At 41.2% G+C, this 15,767-nt stretch overlaps 1 protein-coding gene across 2 annotated transcripts in view; it reads left to right on the top strand.

Annotated features, from left to right (window-relative positions):
• ARHGAP28 (Rho GTPase activating protein 28) overlaps positions 1-14,702 on the top strand; it is a 217,929-nt gene extending 203,227 nt beyond the window's left edge. For both annotated transcript variants that reach the window (XM_073631379.1, XM_073631380.1), the window contains exons 14-15: positions 8,887-8,945; positions 13,856-14,702. In XM_073631379.1, the coding sequence (XP_073487480.1) occupies positions 8,887-8,945; positions 13,856-13,947 (151 nt within the window). In that variant the 3' untranslated portion in view covers positions 13,948-14,702. The remainder of the gene's footprint in view (positions 1-8,886; positions 8,946-13,855) is intronic.
• The last annotated feature ends 1,065 nt before the right edge of the window (positions 14,703-15,767 follow it).

The raw sequence follows: 15,767 nt of genomic DNA, 5'->3' as shown, positions 1-15,767 counted from the left end.
AACAGAGCTTCTTTTCGGGCACTTCTCAAAAGTAAATCAGGGTGTTTTCCCTCCAGAGCTTCCAATACCAAACTGCAGAGTGGATCTTCTTGTTAATCTCTCCTAAGATCTTTCCTTGATAACTTAGGTAAACTCTCTGCAGCAATCTTGGAGACATTACAGTAATACCTGGGTACTCCTGCGGTAGTCACTCCAATCTCTTCAGCTCTGGCTCCACCTTCTCCTGCTTTTCTGCTCCTTCACGAAGGGCTCTTACCCCATCGGGGGCAAGTTGAGTCCAATCCTCTTGTGAGCTCAGGGGGCTGTGGGGTCTTCTTGACAGCGCATCTGCATCTCTGTTGCCCACTCCCGGTCTGTATTTCAGGCTGAAGGAGAATATTGAGAGAGCAGCGAACCACCTATGGCCTGTAGCGTCCAATTTTGCGGTGGTGAATAAGTATGTGAGGGGGTTGTTATCTGTTTTAACTACAAATTCGGCACCATACAGATAATCTCTCAGCTTGTTCACCACAACCCACTTCAAGGCCAAAAACTCAAGCTTATGATTTGGGTAGTTCTTCTCAGCAGGAGACAAGCTTCGGCTCACATAAGCAACAGGCCTTAATTGTCCATTGTGATTCTGATAGAGCACTCCGCCCAGCCCATCTCGGCTGGCATCCACATGCAGTTCATAGGGCTTGGTAGGGTCCGCATAAGCTAACACTGGAGCAGTTGTAAGACTCTTCTTCAATAGACTGAATGTCTCTTCACATTCCTGGGTTCACTGATCCATGATAGATTCCTTTTTCTTCCGGGGCCCTTCTTTTTGTCTCCCAGGTTTCTCCGAATCGGCCTCTTCCTGATTCTTCAGTAGTTCTGTAAGTGGGTGAGCTATCTTTGCGAACCCCTCCACAAACCTCCGGTAGTAGGAGCAGAATCCTAGGAATGACCTGAGCTCAGTCACATTCGTGGGCCTTGGCCAAGAGGTAACAGCTTCCAATTTCTCAGGGTCAGTTGCTATCCCTTCTTCAGACACAATGTGCCCCAGATAGTTCACTGAAGATTGGTAGAATTGACACTTCTCCATTGAAAGTTTCAAATCCTCATCATGTAACCTCTTTAGAACTTTTTCCAGTCGCTCTTCATGCTCTTCAATAGTTCGGCCAAACACAATGATATCGTCTAAGTATACTAAGACCTCAAGCAAATTCATGTCGCCTACCGTCTTCTCCATGAGCCACTGGAAAGTTGCTGGGGCCCCAGACAGACCTTGTGGCATCCGGTTGAATTCATAAAACCCCACAGAGGTGATGAAAGCAGTCTTCTCCTTATCCTCAGGACTCATGGGGATCTGATAATAGCCACTCTTCAGATCTAATACACTGAACCACTTCGGCACTGTAGGGCATCTTCTATACGGGGGGTAGTGTATTGATCAGGAATGGTCCGTCGGTTCAGAGTCCTGTAGTCGATACACAGCCGGAGTGACCCATTTTTCTTCCTCACCACCACTATCGGAGAGGCGTATGGAGTCCTGGACTCTTTGATAATCCCAGTCCTCTGCAGCTCAGCCAGCTGTTCTCGGAGTTCTTCAAGATCTCCCAGCGGGATCCTCCTGACCCTTTCCCGAAAAGGTTTGTCTTCCTCCAACCGGATCTTGTGCTCTGAACTCTTGGCATACCCCACATCTTCTTCCCTAGTGTCCGTCTCCAAGACAATGAAAGGACCAGGTTGTCTCCAACTCAACTTGACAGAGGCTCTCATGCATACCACTTCACCCGGTTGTAGCAGTTCTTCATTTCGGTCCAAACACCAAACTTTTCCCACTCCTTCTGGTGGGGCCTATTGGGAGAAAAAAGGGGAATGTGGGACTTTAAATGAGGCACAAATAAGTGCCTCCATCCCTATATTTGGGTGCATAACAAGGAAGGTGGGACTTTGAATTGAAACGGTTGAAATGCGGAAGTGGTGGTATATATGTAAAACATTTTTTATTTGTTTGTATAGAATTATTTAATTACATTGTTACATGTATACACAAAATGTGAACACGGTAATACAAAGGTATGAAGCATATAACTGAATAGAACAAATTCATGACAATCAGGTAGATAGAATACAACAGCAAAACGGTCTCAACAAGCCAAATGAAGCATGCCCGGCACCTGTGTAAATGATCACATGGTAGATATCTAAAATAGCTAAAATAGCTAAGTTCGCAAAGGTAACATCATGGGCCATAGTGAATGTGTCTGTAGCATCATATAGCTCTACGCGTTTCGTGGATTCGTTTCCACTCGTCAGGAGCGGATGCGACAGATCCCTGTAAATATAGTAATAGGGTAAACCACACTTAATTTGAAGATGAAAACTATTGATTGAATTTGAAAGATTTAACCCAGTACACTCACCAACCCCGGTAGTAAGTGCAGCATGGGGCGAGCGAGACATGGCAAATCGAGGACTTTTTCCAGTCGCTCTTCATGCTCTTCAATAGTTCGGCCAAACACAATGATATCGTCTAAGTATACTAAGACCTCAAGCAAATTCATGTCGCCTACCGTCTTCTCCATGAGCCACTGGAAAGTTGCTGGGGCCCCAGACAGACCTTGTGGCATCCGGTTGAATTCATAAAACCCCACAGAGGTGATGAAAGCAGTCTTCTCCTTATCCTCAGGACTCATGGGGATCTGATAATAGCCACTCTTCAGATCTAATACACTGAACCACTTCGCCCCTGACAGGCACTGTAGGGCATCTTCTATACGGGGGGTAGTGTATTGATCAGGAATGGTCCGTCGGTTCAGAGTCCTGTAGTCGATACACAGCCGGAGTGACCCATTTTTCTTCCTCACCACCACTATCGGAGAGGCGTATGGAGTCCTGGACTCTTTGATAATCCCAGTCCTCTTCAGCTCAGCCAGCTGTTCTCGGAGGTCTTCAAGATCTCCCAGCGGGATCCTCCTGACCCTTTCCCGAAAAGGTTTGTCTTCCTCCAACCGGATCTTGTGCTCTGAACTCTTGGCATACCCCACATCTTCTTCCCTAGTGTCCGTCTCCAAGACAATGAAAGGACCAGGTTGTCTCCAACTCAACTTGACAGAGGCTCTCATGCATACCACTTCACCCGGTTGTAGCAGTTCTTCATTTCGGTCCAAACGCCAAACTTTTCCCACTCCTTCTGGTGGGGCCTATTGTTTGTGTACTATGTTCCTGTACACTTGGGTTAGCATGGGATGCATCTTCATGGCTGAAGCACGTTCCTTCTGTACAAGCGGTTTTAGGAGTCTTCTGACCAGATCAGTATTCGTTCCGATGATAAGGGAACTTTTATGAGCCCCAGGGGTCGGGGACACACAACCGCCAGGGTGTCGAAAGTCTCCGCCTTCCCAGCCACACTTGGGTCAAAGGTGAGTTTGATAGGGATATATCCCTCATAAGGAAAGTTCTGGGTACCTTGACCCCATATCTCCAATTCTTCCTACTTTTGCAGGGGCAGATGCTGGAGATGCTTCATGTAGAAATCTTTGTATAATAAAGTCACTTGTGCTCCGGTATCCGATAGTGCCTTAGCGTAGATTCCTTCTACCTGGATTGGGATAATTGGAGAGGGTCCCACTAAGTTGCGGGGAAATTCACCCGGAGTATTCGGCTTCTTCTGCCCGCTAGAACGCATCTTGACTCCTCGCTTCCATGGACGTTCACTCAACTTCATTCCTCCCTTTACTCTCAGGACTTTGGGAACTTGGGTTTCGTTGGAGTTGACGACAGTTACAGGGCGCCCAGCTGACTCCTTCGCTGGGGCCCTTTGAAGTTTTCCACCGGCTTTTGGCGTTGTACTGCTGCCCTTGGACTCGGGCACATGTTTCCGAAGTGCCCAACTCCTCCACAGTTGAAACAAAGTCCAGATCTGCTTCTGAAGGTGGAATTTGATACTCTCTTCAATTTTTCTGTTCCTTCATTGGGCGGATTTGGGGGTCTCATGGTCAGCAAAGCCATCATTTCCATCAACTGAGCCACCTGAGTCTTAAGAAGCTCAATCTGGGAATCATCCTCCATCACATTAACTGTTCGAACTCCAACAGTGTGCTTTGGTTCTTGAAGGTTCTCCTTCTATCTTTCCAGAATAGCTTCTTCCTCCCATACAATCCGAATTAGATCTGGGTACTTTAATATACCTGCATCTTGGCGAGTCCTTAACTGGAGGGTTATGGGGTCCAAAGGCTGGGCACCCCTTAAGACCTGTTTGGCTCGAATTTCATCCACCTTACAAGGATCTAGTCCCTTCTTCAGTAATATCTGATGAATGACCTTGTCCAGCCGTCTCATATAGTCCGACAACTTCTCTCCAGCTTCCTGATAGGTGCGTTCTAGTTGGTAAATTAGGTCGGAAACCTTTTCAGTACGTCCAAACACATCTTGCAGGATATCTAAGTAATCTTGGGCTACACAGTCCTGTTTGCTGAGCTTTAGATTTTGAATGGCCTCGGAAGCAGGCCCTTTGAGACTCTCAGTAATCCGCTGTTTCTTCTGAGTTTCAGGGACGTCCCAGTCATCCAATACCTGTGTGGTCTGTTCCAACCATTCTTCAAAGGTATCCTCTCCTTTGGGTACAGGTCGTTGGCCCGAGAAAATGCCCAGTTTTCGGTACCCAATCCCTGAATAGGTTGGGTTCCCTTTTTGACATTGGGACACCAAATTTCCCAGGGCTGTGATGAGTTCTGGCTCACGCGTCCCAGGAACAAGAGACCTAAAATGGCCGCTATGTCCAGGAGCATAGTGGGTGGGTCAGAGTTAAAGTTCCGAAGTAAACAATAAATCACTTGCATGTCATTCCACTTGATCATGAAACGTAAATGTATTGCACTTTCTCAATTGTCCACAAGATGGCACTAACACAACCTATGCACTGTATAATACACATAGAGCTAGAAACAAAGGTTTTCAGCGCTACACTTTCTTTTTTGATGATATCAGGAAACATGAGAATTAGAGAGAGTGAATGTCTTTACCAGGGACAAAGACAGCGATAAAAACCTGGCTTGGTTATAATCCCTCTTCACTCCATAATTTTTATCATAGGTGTATTTTAAATGATAGAGTCAGAATATCAACCAAAAATCCAGAAAAAACACATGATACAAATTATATAAATTGAGTTGCAGTTCAGTGAGTAAAATAAGTATTTGATCCCCAAGCAAAACATGACCTAGTACTTGGTGGAAAAACCCTTGTTGGCAAAAACAGAGGTAAGACGTTTTTTGTACTAGGTTACCAGGCTTGCACACATCTCAAGAGGGATTCTAGTCCACCCTTCTTTACAGATTTTCTCTAAATCCTTAAGGTTTCTTGGCTAATGCTTGGCAACTCAAAGCTTCAGCACCAACTATAAATGTTCTATATATTTAAGGTGTGGAGACTGGCTAGGCCACTCAATGACCTTAAGGTGCTTCTTCTGGAGCCACTCCTTTGTTACCTTGGCAGTATGTTTTGGGCCATTGTCATGCTGGAAGACCAATCCATGCACCATCTTCAGTGTTCTGGCTGAGGGAAGAATGTTCTCATCCAAGATTTTACAATACATAGCCAATGAGCCCTGGTTCACATTGTTGCGATTTGATATGTCAAATCACATGCTAAAGCGGTGGCAATTGTCGGTAATGGCAGTGTCCGAAACGGTGCGATGCTGCATTTGCCAATTCTCAAAAGTGGTTTCTGTACCACTTTTGGTGATTTTGAGGTGCGATTTCCATTGACATCTGTGCAGAAACCCACACATGTGTCTCTGAAATCACCCCCGAAGTCGGGACTGACATGCGGGAAGGAAATCTTGCAAGTTCAGCTGAACTTGCACGATTTCCTTCCCGCAGTCAGTGTGAACCAGGGATCAATGTGGCAAAATCGGCCTGTACCTTTAGTAGAGAAACAGTCCCAAAGCATAATGTTTACCTCCATGCTTGACTGTAGGGACGGTGTTCTTTGGGTCATAGTCAGCATTTTTCTTCCACTAAACACAGCGAGTCGAGTTTTGATGCCAAGAAGCTAAATTTTGGTTTCATCTGACCACAGCACTTTCTCCCAAGCCTTATGTGAATTATTTAGAAGTTCACTGGCAAACTTCAGACGGGCCTATACATGTTCCATTTTGAGGAGGGGGACCTTGTGATCGCTGCAGGATTTCAATCCATGGTAGCATATTGTGTTACCAATGGTTTTGTCAATAGGAGCACCTTTATAAATTGACAGGACGAACCTGTGTACCACATGAGCACATACTGTAGCCAGTCTGTGCAAGCCAGAATTATTGTTGGTTGGTAGGGGATCAAATACTTATTTTACTCACTGAACTGCAACTCAACTTATAACATTTGTATCATGTGTTTTTTCAGGATTTTTGGTTGATATGCTGTCTCTATCATTTAAAATTCACCTATGATAACAATTATAGACCCTTTATTTCTTTGTAAGTAGGCAACCTTACACAATATGCAGGGGGTCAAATAATTATTTTTGCCACTGTAGTTATACTTTAAAACTACATGACTGTAGTTACTTGGTAAAGACTTTGATAATTTTTTAAGTTGCTTAACCTCCCTGGCGGTATGATTATTTCAGATTTTTGATGCTGAAAGTGCTACCATTATTTTGCACAGAAATTTGGTGTTTTATATTATAGGCCTGTAATTCTTTGGAATAATTCACTTAAATCTGTCCAAACAAGAGTCTAGTAGACATCCCAGGTATGATAAAGTTTGAAAAACGAAATAAAAAATTATAATATAATAAATAACTATAAATAATTATTACAAATAATAATATAATAATAAAAATTATTCAATAATGTAATCAAATCAAAAACACTGAAATTTGCTCAGTTGCAGAATTGTCGCTTTCGTTACTTTCAGTGTTTTGATGACGGATTTCCCCACAAATCACTATCACTCAATTCTGCGAGTGATTCTAATTTATTATCGCTGTTTTCTAGCTGGTCTGAAACCACTTTTGATGTAAAGGGACAGTTTTGGTTACTATGGACAATCTCCAGTTTCCAGGCAAAAAGAACAGCTTTTATAATATAAAACTGCATGCAGGACACTGGGCAGACCACTAGAAACAAAGGGGATGTGAAATTATTTGATACAGTACTGTAATCTGTAAGTTTACAGTATACTGTATCTGTACTGTGTGTTTCACTTTCTGAATTTGGCACCGAACTCCGTCCCCGTGCGTCGTAACGCTCGCAGGGAACGGAGCTCGGCACTGTGAATCAAGCGAGACACGGCGGCTCGCAGATCACAGCGGGGAGGCATCGCAGGATCCAGGGGACAAGGTAAGTAACCTCTACAAGGATCCTGCGATGCGATCCTGAGTCTGGCTCAGGGATACCGCTTTTGGTATTGAAAATCCACCCCGAGCCAGACTCGGGAATACCGCCAGGGGGGTTAATATACCTCACTCCCTTAAAACGGTAGTAAACCTCCGAAAAAAAACAAAAACCCTGCAAGACAATAGCATAATGTGCTAGTATGCACCGCATACTAGCACGTTATGCAATACTTGCCTTAGAACGAAGCTCCTGCAGCTCGCCCAGAGCCTGCCGAGGGGGCTTATATGTTCCCTTGGCGTTTCTTCCGAGTTTGCGGGCTCTGGCGCTGTGAGTGGCCGGAGCCGCGGCGACCTCTGCAGCTGCATGAAGGGTGAATATCTCCTAAACCATGTAGGTTTAGGAGATACTCATTTTACCTGCAGGTAAGCCTTATTATAGATTTACCTGTAGGTAAAAATTACCAAGTGGGCAATACAACCGCTTTAAGGAGTCTCAGTTTTCCTGATCCAGATTTCAGAAGAGAAAGTGAGTTTTTTCTTCCGTAATGACCATTTCAGATGTCAAAATAGGATCTCAGGTAAAAAGATCTTCCTATTAAAGTGTTTAGAATATACAAGAAGTGGGTGGATAAAACAATCTTATGTATTCTTCCTTAAACTGGAATATCACTTGTGGATTGAATTTTTCTCTGAATCAGGTAAAAGATGGAACTCTTTACTTGCTGATTTGAATCCTGATGGGAACGGCAAAGATTCATGATGATTGTATAGTGCACCTTGCCTTAGAAACCACTCAGATGTCACCTCGCATTGGTTTAGAGCAGCCATGTTAATAAGGAATAGCTGGTATGGGTTACTGTACTTTTTTTTTTATTGCTCATCATGCCACATGCCAGTCTGCAACAAAAGCTAGATCTGTTGTCAACATCTTTAATTTTTAATGTTATATCCAAATTCATTTAAATAATATGAATGTATTGTAATTGCTCTATTCAAACTGTGTAGTGCACAGGAATAATAGTATTTCATTGTACCTAAACGAAAATGTTGACAGAAGCTAGATGAGTATCATTTCTTACTGAATGATATTCTGCCTTTCTGCTGTGCTGCTGTATCAAAGGTCAAACCTCTTCTCTGGCTGACTGTATAAAAGCCTATCAATCACACAACATGCTTCTGTGATCTGAATCACATGAAAATATAGCTGGGGCTGCCACATTGAAGTACCTTTCCTCTAGAGACCCTTTTCGCTTATTTGCCTGCATTTCCTGCCACAATATTGTCATTAACATCTGCATTTCCCATTTTGTTCATTTACGAAGGCTCTTTGTTGAAGGGCAAATTCTTGATAGTAATAAGAAGTAACCAAACAATTTTGCAGCAGAACATGTGGTTAGAACGCTGGAACTAATTAATAGTGCCCACTGGAGAATACAGCTTAAAGAAGATAGCAGCAGCTGGGTACAAGACATTTTAGACAATAAGCTGCTTTACTTATTTAGTGTGCAAGAAAGCAACAAAGTCTTCTCTCCATCAGAGTGATACATTTATTTATGTATTTTTTTTCTCTTGCATTTCCAGTCATGGAACACCCGAAAAATCGCAAATCCAAAGTCTATATGAAATAGGGGGAAACATAGGTAAGCTCCCAAGCTTTTCTGAAATTGTAAGATTAAATATATGATAATATTTTTTTATCAGCGATAAGTACAAACCTCGCTTAAAAGAACAATGGAGTATCTGTAAGTCCAATATTCCCTTTTAACAGTACTGCAGCAAAGGTATTTGTGTTGTTGAATATCTTGTGTCCTTGTACCATTCAGACTGATTAATAAGTCATTGTTAGTTTGAAATAAGAGCCCTTTCACACTGGGGCGGGCGTCGGCGGTAAAGCGCCGCTATTGTAAACGGCGCTTTACCGTCGGTATGCGGCCGCTAGCGGGGTGGCTTTACCCCCCGCTAGCGGCCGAGAAATGGTTAAAAACCACCACAAAGCGCCTCTAGTGAGGCGCTTTGCCGGCGGTATAGCCGCGCCGTCCCATTGATTTCAATGGGCAGGAGCGGTGATGGAGCGGTATACACTCTGCTCCTTCACCACTCCAAAGATGCTGCTAGCAGGACTTTTTTTACCATCCTGACAGCGCATTGCTCCAGTGTGAAAGCCCTCGGGGCTTTCACACTGGAATGAAAGCAGCGGCACTTTCGGGTCAGTTTGCAGGCGCTATTATTAGCGCAACAGCGCCTGCAAACTGCCCCAGTGTGAAAGGACCCTAAGGGTCTCTCTGTAAAAAGTATTTATATTTATATCTATGTGCCTGGTTAAAATGCTATGCTGAGGTGTCCATATCTGTTAAAAATAAAGTACTGCCACTTATGCAGGGACTGGTGAAGACCAGAAGCTAAGGATGCATCAGGTAAGGAATGCCACTCAAATTTAGCACTGCACTGAGAATGACTCCCTTCCCACCTAGCAATACCTAGGTCCTAACTTCTCCAGTAGAGGAACCATAGTAAGTGTACATTTACCACATCAACAATGCTTTTTTATGAAGTCCATTCCAAACATCAACAACCCTTTTGGTAAAACAATACTTTTTTAATTTTGAACTTTCCTTCTGCTAGTTTGAGGCCGTGTATCTGTGTTCTTCTTGATATTAGCTCCGTATTGAAAATACTGCCCTCCTAAACCTTATTCACACTAGGGCAAGATTTTCAATATGAAGCTAAGATTGAGTGATAATTTTAACCCATTAAATAATATTTCATATTTAGAAATGGATATTTGCAATATATATTTGCCCAGCTAATATAAATGAAATACCACCTAACAAATATGAAACCAGTGCAAGTGTTTTTGATTGGCTGAACTATTTCTGAATTAGATGACCAGAACGAACACCTACCTATAGAGGTGGAGTCTGTAACTTTCTGATATTTGAGGCAGTCTAATGCCCTGTACACACGATAGGATTTTCCGACAACAAAATCCATGGATTTTTTCCGACGGATGTTGGCTCAAACTTGTCTTGCATACACACACTAACACAAATCTTGTCGGAAATTCCGAACGTCAAGAAAGCGGTGACGTACAACACATACGACGAGCCGAGAGTTCAATAGCCAGTGCGGCTCTTCTGCTTGATTCCGAGCATGCGTGGAACATTGTGCGTCGGAATTGTGTACACACAATGGGAATTTACGACAACGGATTTTGTTGTCAGAAAATTTGAGATCCAGATCTCAAATTTTGTGTGACGGAAATTCCGATGGAAAATGTTTGATGGAGCCTACACACGGTCGGAATTTCCGACAATCAGCTCCCATCAAACATTTTCCGTAGGAAAATCCGACCGTGTGTGGGGCATAAGACTCTAAGCCAGGCTTATAGGTGATATTTAATAAGGAAATATGATTTTATTTGTGTATTTTCCAGCAATGGATTTTATTTTAAAAATTTTACACATAAAAAAGAAACATGCAGTTTTATAGTAGAACTATAGGCAAAACTTTTTTTTTCATTTTGGATAGAGTAAGAGAAGGTTATAACCCCTGTCAGTATTTTTTTTTTCTTTTCTTCTTTTTGCCATCTGTGTCCCATTGGGGAAGTTTATCTTCGCTTCCTGTCTCACAGGATAAACAGAAAGTGAGAGAAAATCCCTGCAAATTAGGGGAATTCCTTGGGGACCCCCAGGACACCAGAACTAGTGTCCCGAAAATGTCCCCTCTATTACTTTTCTGGGGACAACCCAAAATTTGGATTTTTTTTTTACTTTCACTTTCAATGATAACAGTAAACAGGACAAATAGGCACACACAGGAATAAAAATCTTATAAATACCTAACTAAAAATAAAATTTTACCCTAAGTTGTACTTTAATTGTTTAACACTGTAAATAGTATATACCAATCAACACCAAGTGTCCTCATGTCCCATTCTTTTGAAATATTTTTCCTACCAATGCCCCTTTTCTGTTTCTGTTTAATAATAGCAGTGTCCAGAATTTTGGACCTTTTTCAAGCAAAGCAAAGTGAGCTGCTATTTTCCAGGAGCCAGCACATCTGCAGCACTGAGATGATGAATTATTGACTAGTTGTTATTACAGCTTATGTCTATGTGTTCTACAGTTTTTGTACCTCCTGTGCCTGCAAGGAGAAAAACACAAAGGCTACCACTGCTAATCACCTGAAAACACTGCTTGCATGGCTCATTCTGGCCTCCATACTTTATGTAACAAACCGAAAAAAAGCATATATCAAGTGATAAAGAAGAGAGAGAGCGCACCAGCCTTGTGCATTACCCAAATGGTATCTTTAATAGTAGATAAAAGGAAGTATACTCACAAAAAATAAGTGATAAAAGCATATCAGAGTCCATAGTAGACACAAAGCAACCAGGTCACCAAGACTGTTTTTAGCAAACCGGAGGACCCACTATATCACGTGATGTCAGAATGCATCACCTGCATAGTTCAAGTCAGCAGCTCAGGAAGTATAAAAGATTATGCGTCCATAAAAAAACATGAAACTAGTATTTTGGTAGGACATCAGAATTAGTAACCCTTATTGTTCCCTCACTTTATTAAATACTACAGGCAGTAAACATAATTAGGCAAGTTGCTAATGTTGTCCAGACACATTGCCACCCAACTAACTTTAATTGGAAATGAAAGGAAATATTCCACTGACCCCCCTGTAGGCCCTCACTTGGCCTCTGGATGGCACTGTATAATTTTACCTCTTATTCCTCAAATACATATTTATTCTGCATAGAATATTTCTATATATAAAAAAAAGACACTTTGATAGATGGCATTAGGAATTCCTGGGCTTCAGACACAAGGTTGGCATTAGGTGTTGGCAGAACTCTCCCTGAGAATATTACACAGTGAAGTGACTTGGATTACTGAAGCAATGCCAGAATAAAACACAAATACCCGAGGCAGTGCAGTTGTGTCTCTAAGCTGCTGCATGTTATTTTTATCCTAAATGTTCAAGTTTGTCAGAAAAGTACCCATAAGTATTCTTATAGCTGATTTTTCCTGGGACATGTCATAGATTTTATTTGTGTCCAGGCACAGATGATCTGCATACCAATTTTTCTATTTATTAGTTGTTGTCAAATAGCTGTCTTATTTAGGTATATTTGTGGCTTAAAGTTAATTTGACTTACAGAACAGTGATGTTTTGTATTATATACAGACCTCATCTCTTAACATTACAGTTAATTAGCGAGAACAAACGCAGCATTAGATTTCCTGCCATTAGGGCTCCTTAATAGTGTCCACATGGGGATCTGTGTATGTCATTCCACCACAATTAAAAAAAAAATTAAACCTGCATAGGAAAATGTTAGTTGAACCCTGAAAGATGAATGATTGGTTGTTGTGGTGCAACACAAATAGTTATTATTTAGAACAGACTGATAATGCGTCATATGTTGCATACTTGTTGTTAGAATGGAAAATGTTGTACTATATAATGTTAATACACTTTGAAGATTTGATGTCAACAAGTACCTGTACATATATTGCCAACATGTACTGTTCCACCATTAGACAAACACTGAAGTCAATGAGGTAAGGATTTCCCATCACTTTTTCTTGGTTCTGCCATTAGTGCTTCTATTTGCTCTATAACTATAAAAAAAAAAAAAAAATTGACATAACTATAATAACAATTAGCATCTCAAGGACTGAACTCAGTTATCACATTTTTGACCGAGAGTGCTCTAGTTTAAGCTGTGAGCTAGGACCTTGTGGCATCTATTGGAGAGATTTACCCTAATTTCCTGTCCTGGTAACTCTAAGGGCATTGCTACAAGCTGAGGTTCCTCTTTCCACACTCTAAAGTGCATTCATCCTATATTCCTTTAAAGTTTTAAACAATCAACTAGGTGTTGGTGACAGTAATAATTACTCTTCAGTGGATTTCCTTCAGTAGTTTTACACAGAGCAGCCCAGAACCTCCTCTACTCTTGGCCCCTCCTCTTTTTTGTCTGCCCCCATAGCAAATCACTTGCTATGGGGCAGACATTCAGACTCAATCCTCAGCCGGGCTGGGTGCTTCTATTGGCACACACATTGCTGCTCAGCCCTGCCCCCTGTTCTCTGCTCACAGGACTTGATTGACAGCAGCAGGAGCCAATGGCTACTACCTCTATGAGCAGAGAGAGAGGAGAGAGCCTCTGGAGATGGGCACAGTGCTAGTTCGAGACAGGACTCAGGTAAGTGTAAAAGGGGGTGAGAAGGCCATACCAACACTGATACATTTTTTAACATAATGCAGTGAATGCATTACAATAAAAAATGTTCAGGCTTTAGAACCACTTTAATGATTACAGAGCTATATTTATTTATGTCTTTTAAGTATGCCTTGAGTTCATCTATAACATCTGACTATCTAACCAATTTCTGTTCTATCCAAATTTCATATTAAGATTTGTTTATATTTATTAGACTTTAGAATTATGCATCAAGATTGTTATAAAAAATATTAGGTAAATATGATTTTGTCTTTTGCTGATTATATCACTCGTTATTTGTCACTGCAGGAGAACATTGCTTGGACCCAGATACCTATATGCTGGATGTATATCATGTAAACCCTCATGCGGAATGGATTTTAAGGCCCAAAGCAAGCTGAAATCAGTGTACATTTACAACCATCACTTTCACCAAACAACTGCACTTATGGAACGTATTGGAATGAATGCAGTCTAGATGCTGCTCAGACCAGCTATCCTCTGACTGTTGGAATATACTGACATCTGGGTACTATGAAGTGTGAACACTAGCTTTGTGGAGAAAGCCTGTGGATTTTGAATGATTGCGTTTTTAGTGAAATATAATTTATGAAAACTTTGTATTCTTTTTTGTATGGGAAGTACAAACACTACCAAGAAGCTGCCAAGCTATGGGATTCCTAGTCCTTGCCACGTTATCCTTCTACAAGTATTATTACGGACACAGATGTGGTGTTGACATCTGGATACCTTCTTTCTGCTGGACAGACTTGAAACACAGAGCCCTCTAATAAAGGGAAACATTGTTTCTTTTAGGTGCGTTTTTAATAAGGAATGTGTATGGTGACATGAATGCTTTTACTCAGCATCAGAACTTAATTGTGTAACCATTTGTATATGAACCACTATGTTTGTACAGTTACTTTTTTTTATATCTATTTGTAGATATATGGCACTGCTTTTGTATTTGAAATATTTCTTGTTTGAAGTATATGTAAACCATCTGTCATTATCTCAGTATTCACTTTTAATAATTTTGTTTTGACTCTTATAATGGTAGGTGCCTGTTACATCTGTATTATTTTGTACGTGAGCGTTTGTGCTAGTGGAAACCATGTGAATGAAAAAAAAAAAATCATGACATTTTGTGAGCTGATCAGTCTGTTTTAGGTTATTGAATTCTGCAGAATTCATGGTTGTGACAAGAATGGACAATCAGTGTAAGGTTCTTCATTGTGGTAAAAACAGGATTTCTGTTAGCAAAACAATTCTGTTACCCTTACTTGTTAAAGTATATCTAAACCTGAAACCAAGAAATGGAATATATTACAGCTTACTAGTCCTTGGTGTGGTGGCTGCATTAGTTTTTCTTCTTTTTCCGTTTTTTTTTTTTTTTCACTTTATCTTGATCTGGTAATCCTGCAAATTACACACTTCCTGTCCCCGGGTGGCTACATCACTCCGTGGTTGTCATCCTAGGCTGCTGTTTTTGATATGAGCTGCAAATTTGTCTATCTCTTTATCTCTATTACATGGGGGAGGCTAGGGCTATTGGTAGTTTACAATAGATAGCTAGGAAGGAAGATATTATCCAGGAAGTGACAAGGGTACTGCATTTCTGCCAAGATCAACAGGTATTTTTTGTATTTGCTGAAAAGGTTAATAGCTTGGAAGCTAATGCTGCTGCCTTATATAAAAGTTGTAAGCTGCAATATATTGTCATTTTTGTTCATGAAGTTAGTTATGCTTTAAGACACAGTGTGGAGCACAAAGTACAGTAACATCTACCAATCAGAATCATTCTGAAAGATCGGTTACTATTGCTCCTTGCACTACCAAATGAAAGTGGACCTTAAAAACTCTGAATTCATAAATTCTTGACACATCACAATTTACAGCAACCCTATAATTTTTCAGGAAACTCTACCTTTTATCATTTAGGTGTTACTACACTGCATCTGAGCACCACAAAACCAAACACGCTCTTCAATTCATTTTTAATAATCAAAGCAAACTCATCCATCTGGCCTTGTCTCCATGCTTTATTTTATTTTTATTATTTATTTGCTGAGAAAGCACATTGAGAATGCACTTCCTAGCATTTCTAGCTGTGGCCATCTTGGGTACGGACAGATGATTCATGTAGGATTTACTTCATAGAATCCATTTGCCCTTAGCGCAAGCACACAGACAGGAGGGTGGGTGTGCTTTACAAGAAGAT

This window comes from Aquarana catesbeiana, linkage group LG05, assembly GCF_042186555.1.
Source record: "Aquarana catesbeiana isolate 2022-GZ linkage group LG05, ASM4218655v1, whole genome shotgun sequence".
Taxonomy (NCBI): Eukaryota; Metazoa; Chordata; class Amphibia; order Anura; family Ranidae; genus Aquarana; species Aquarana catesbeiana.
This window is presented reverse-complemented; position numbering and strand designations above follow the sequence as displayed.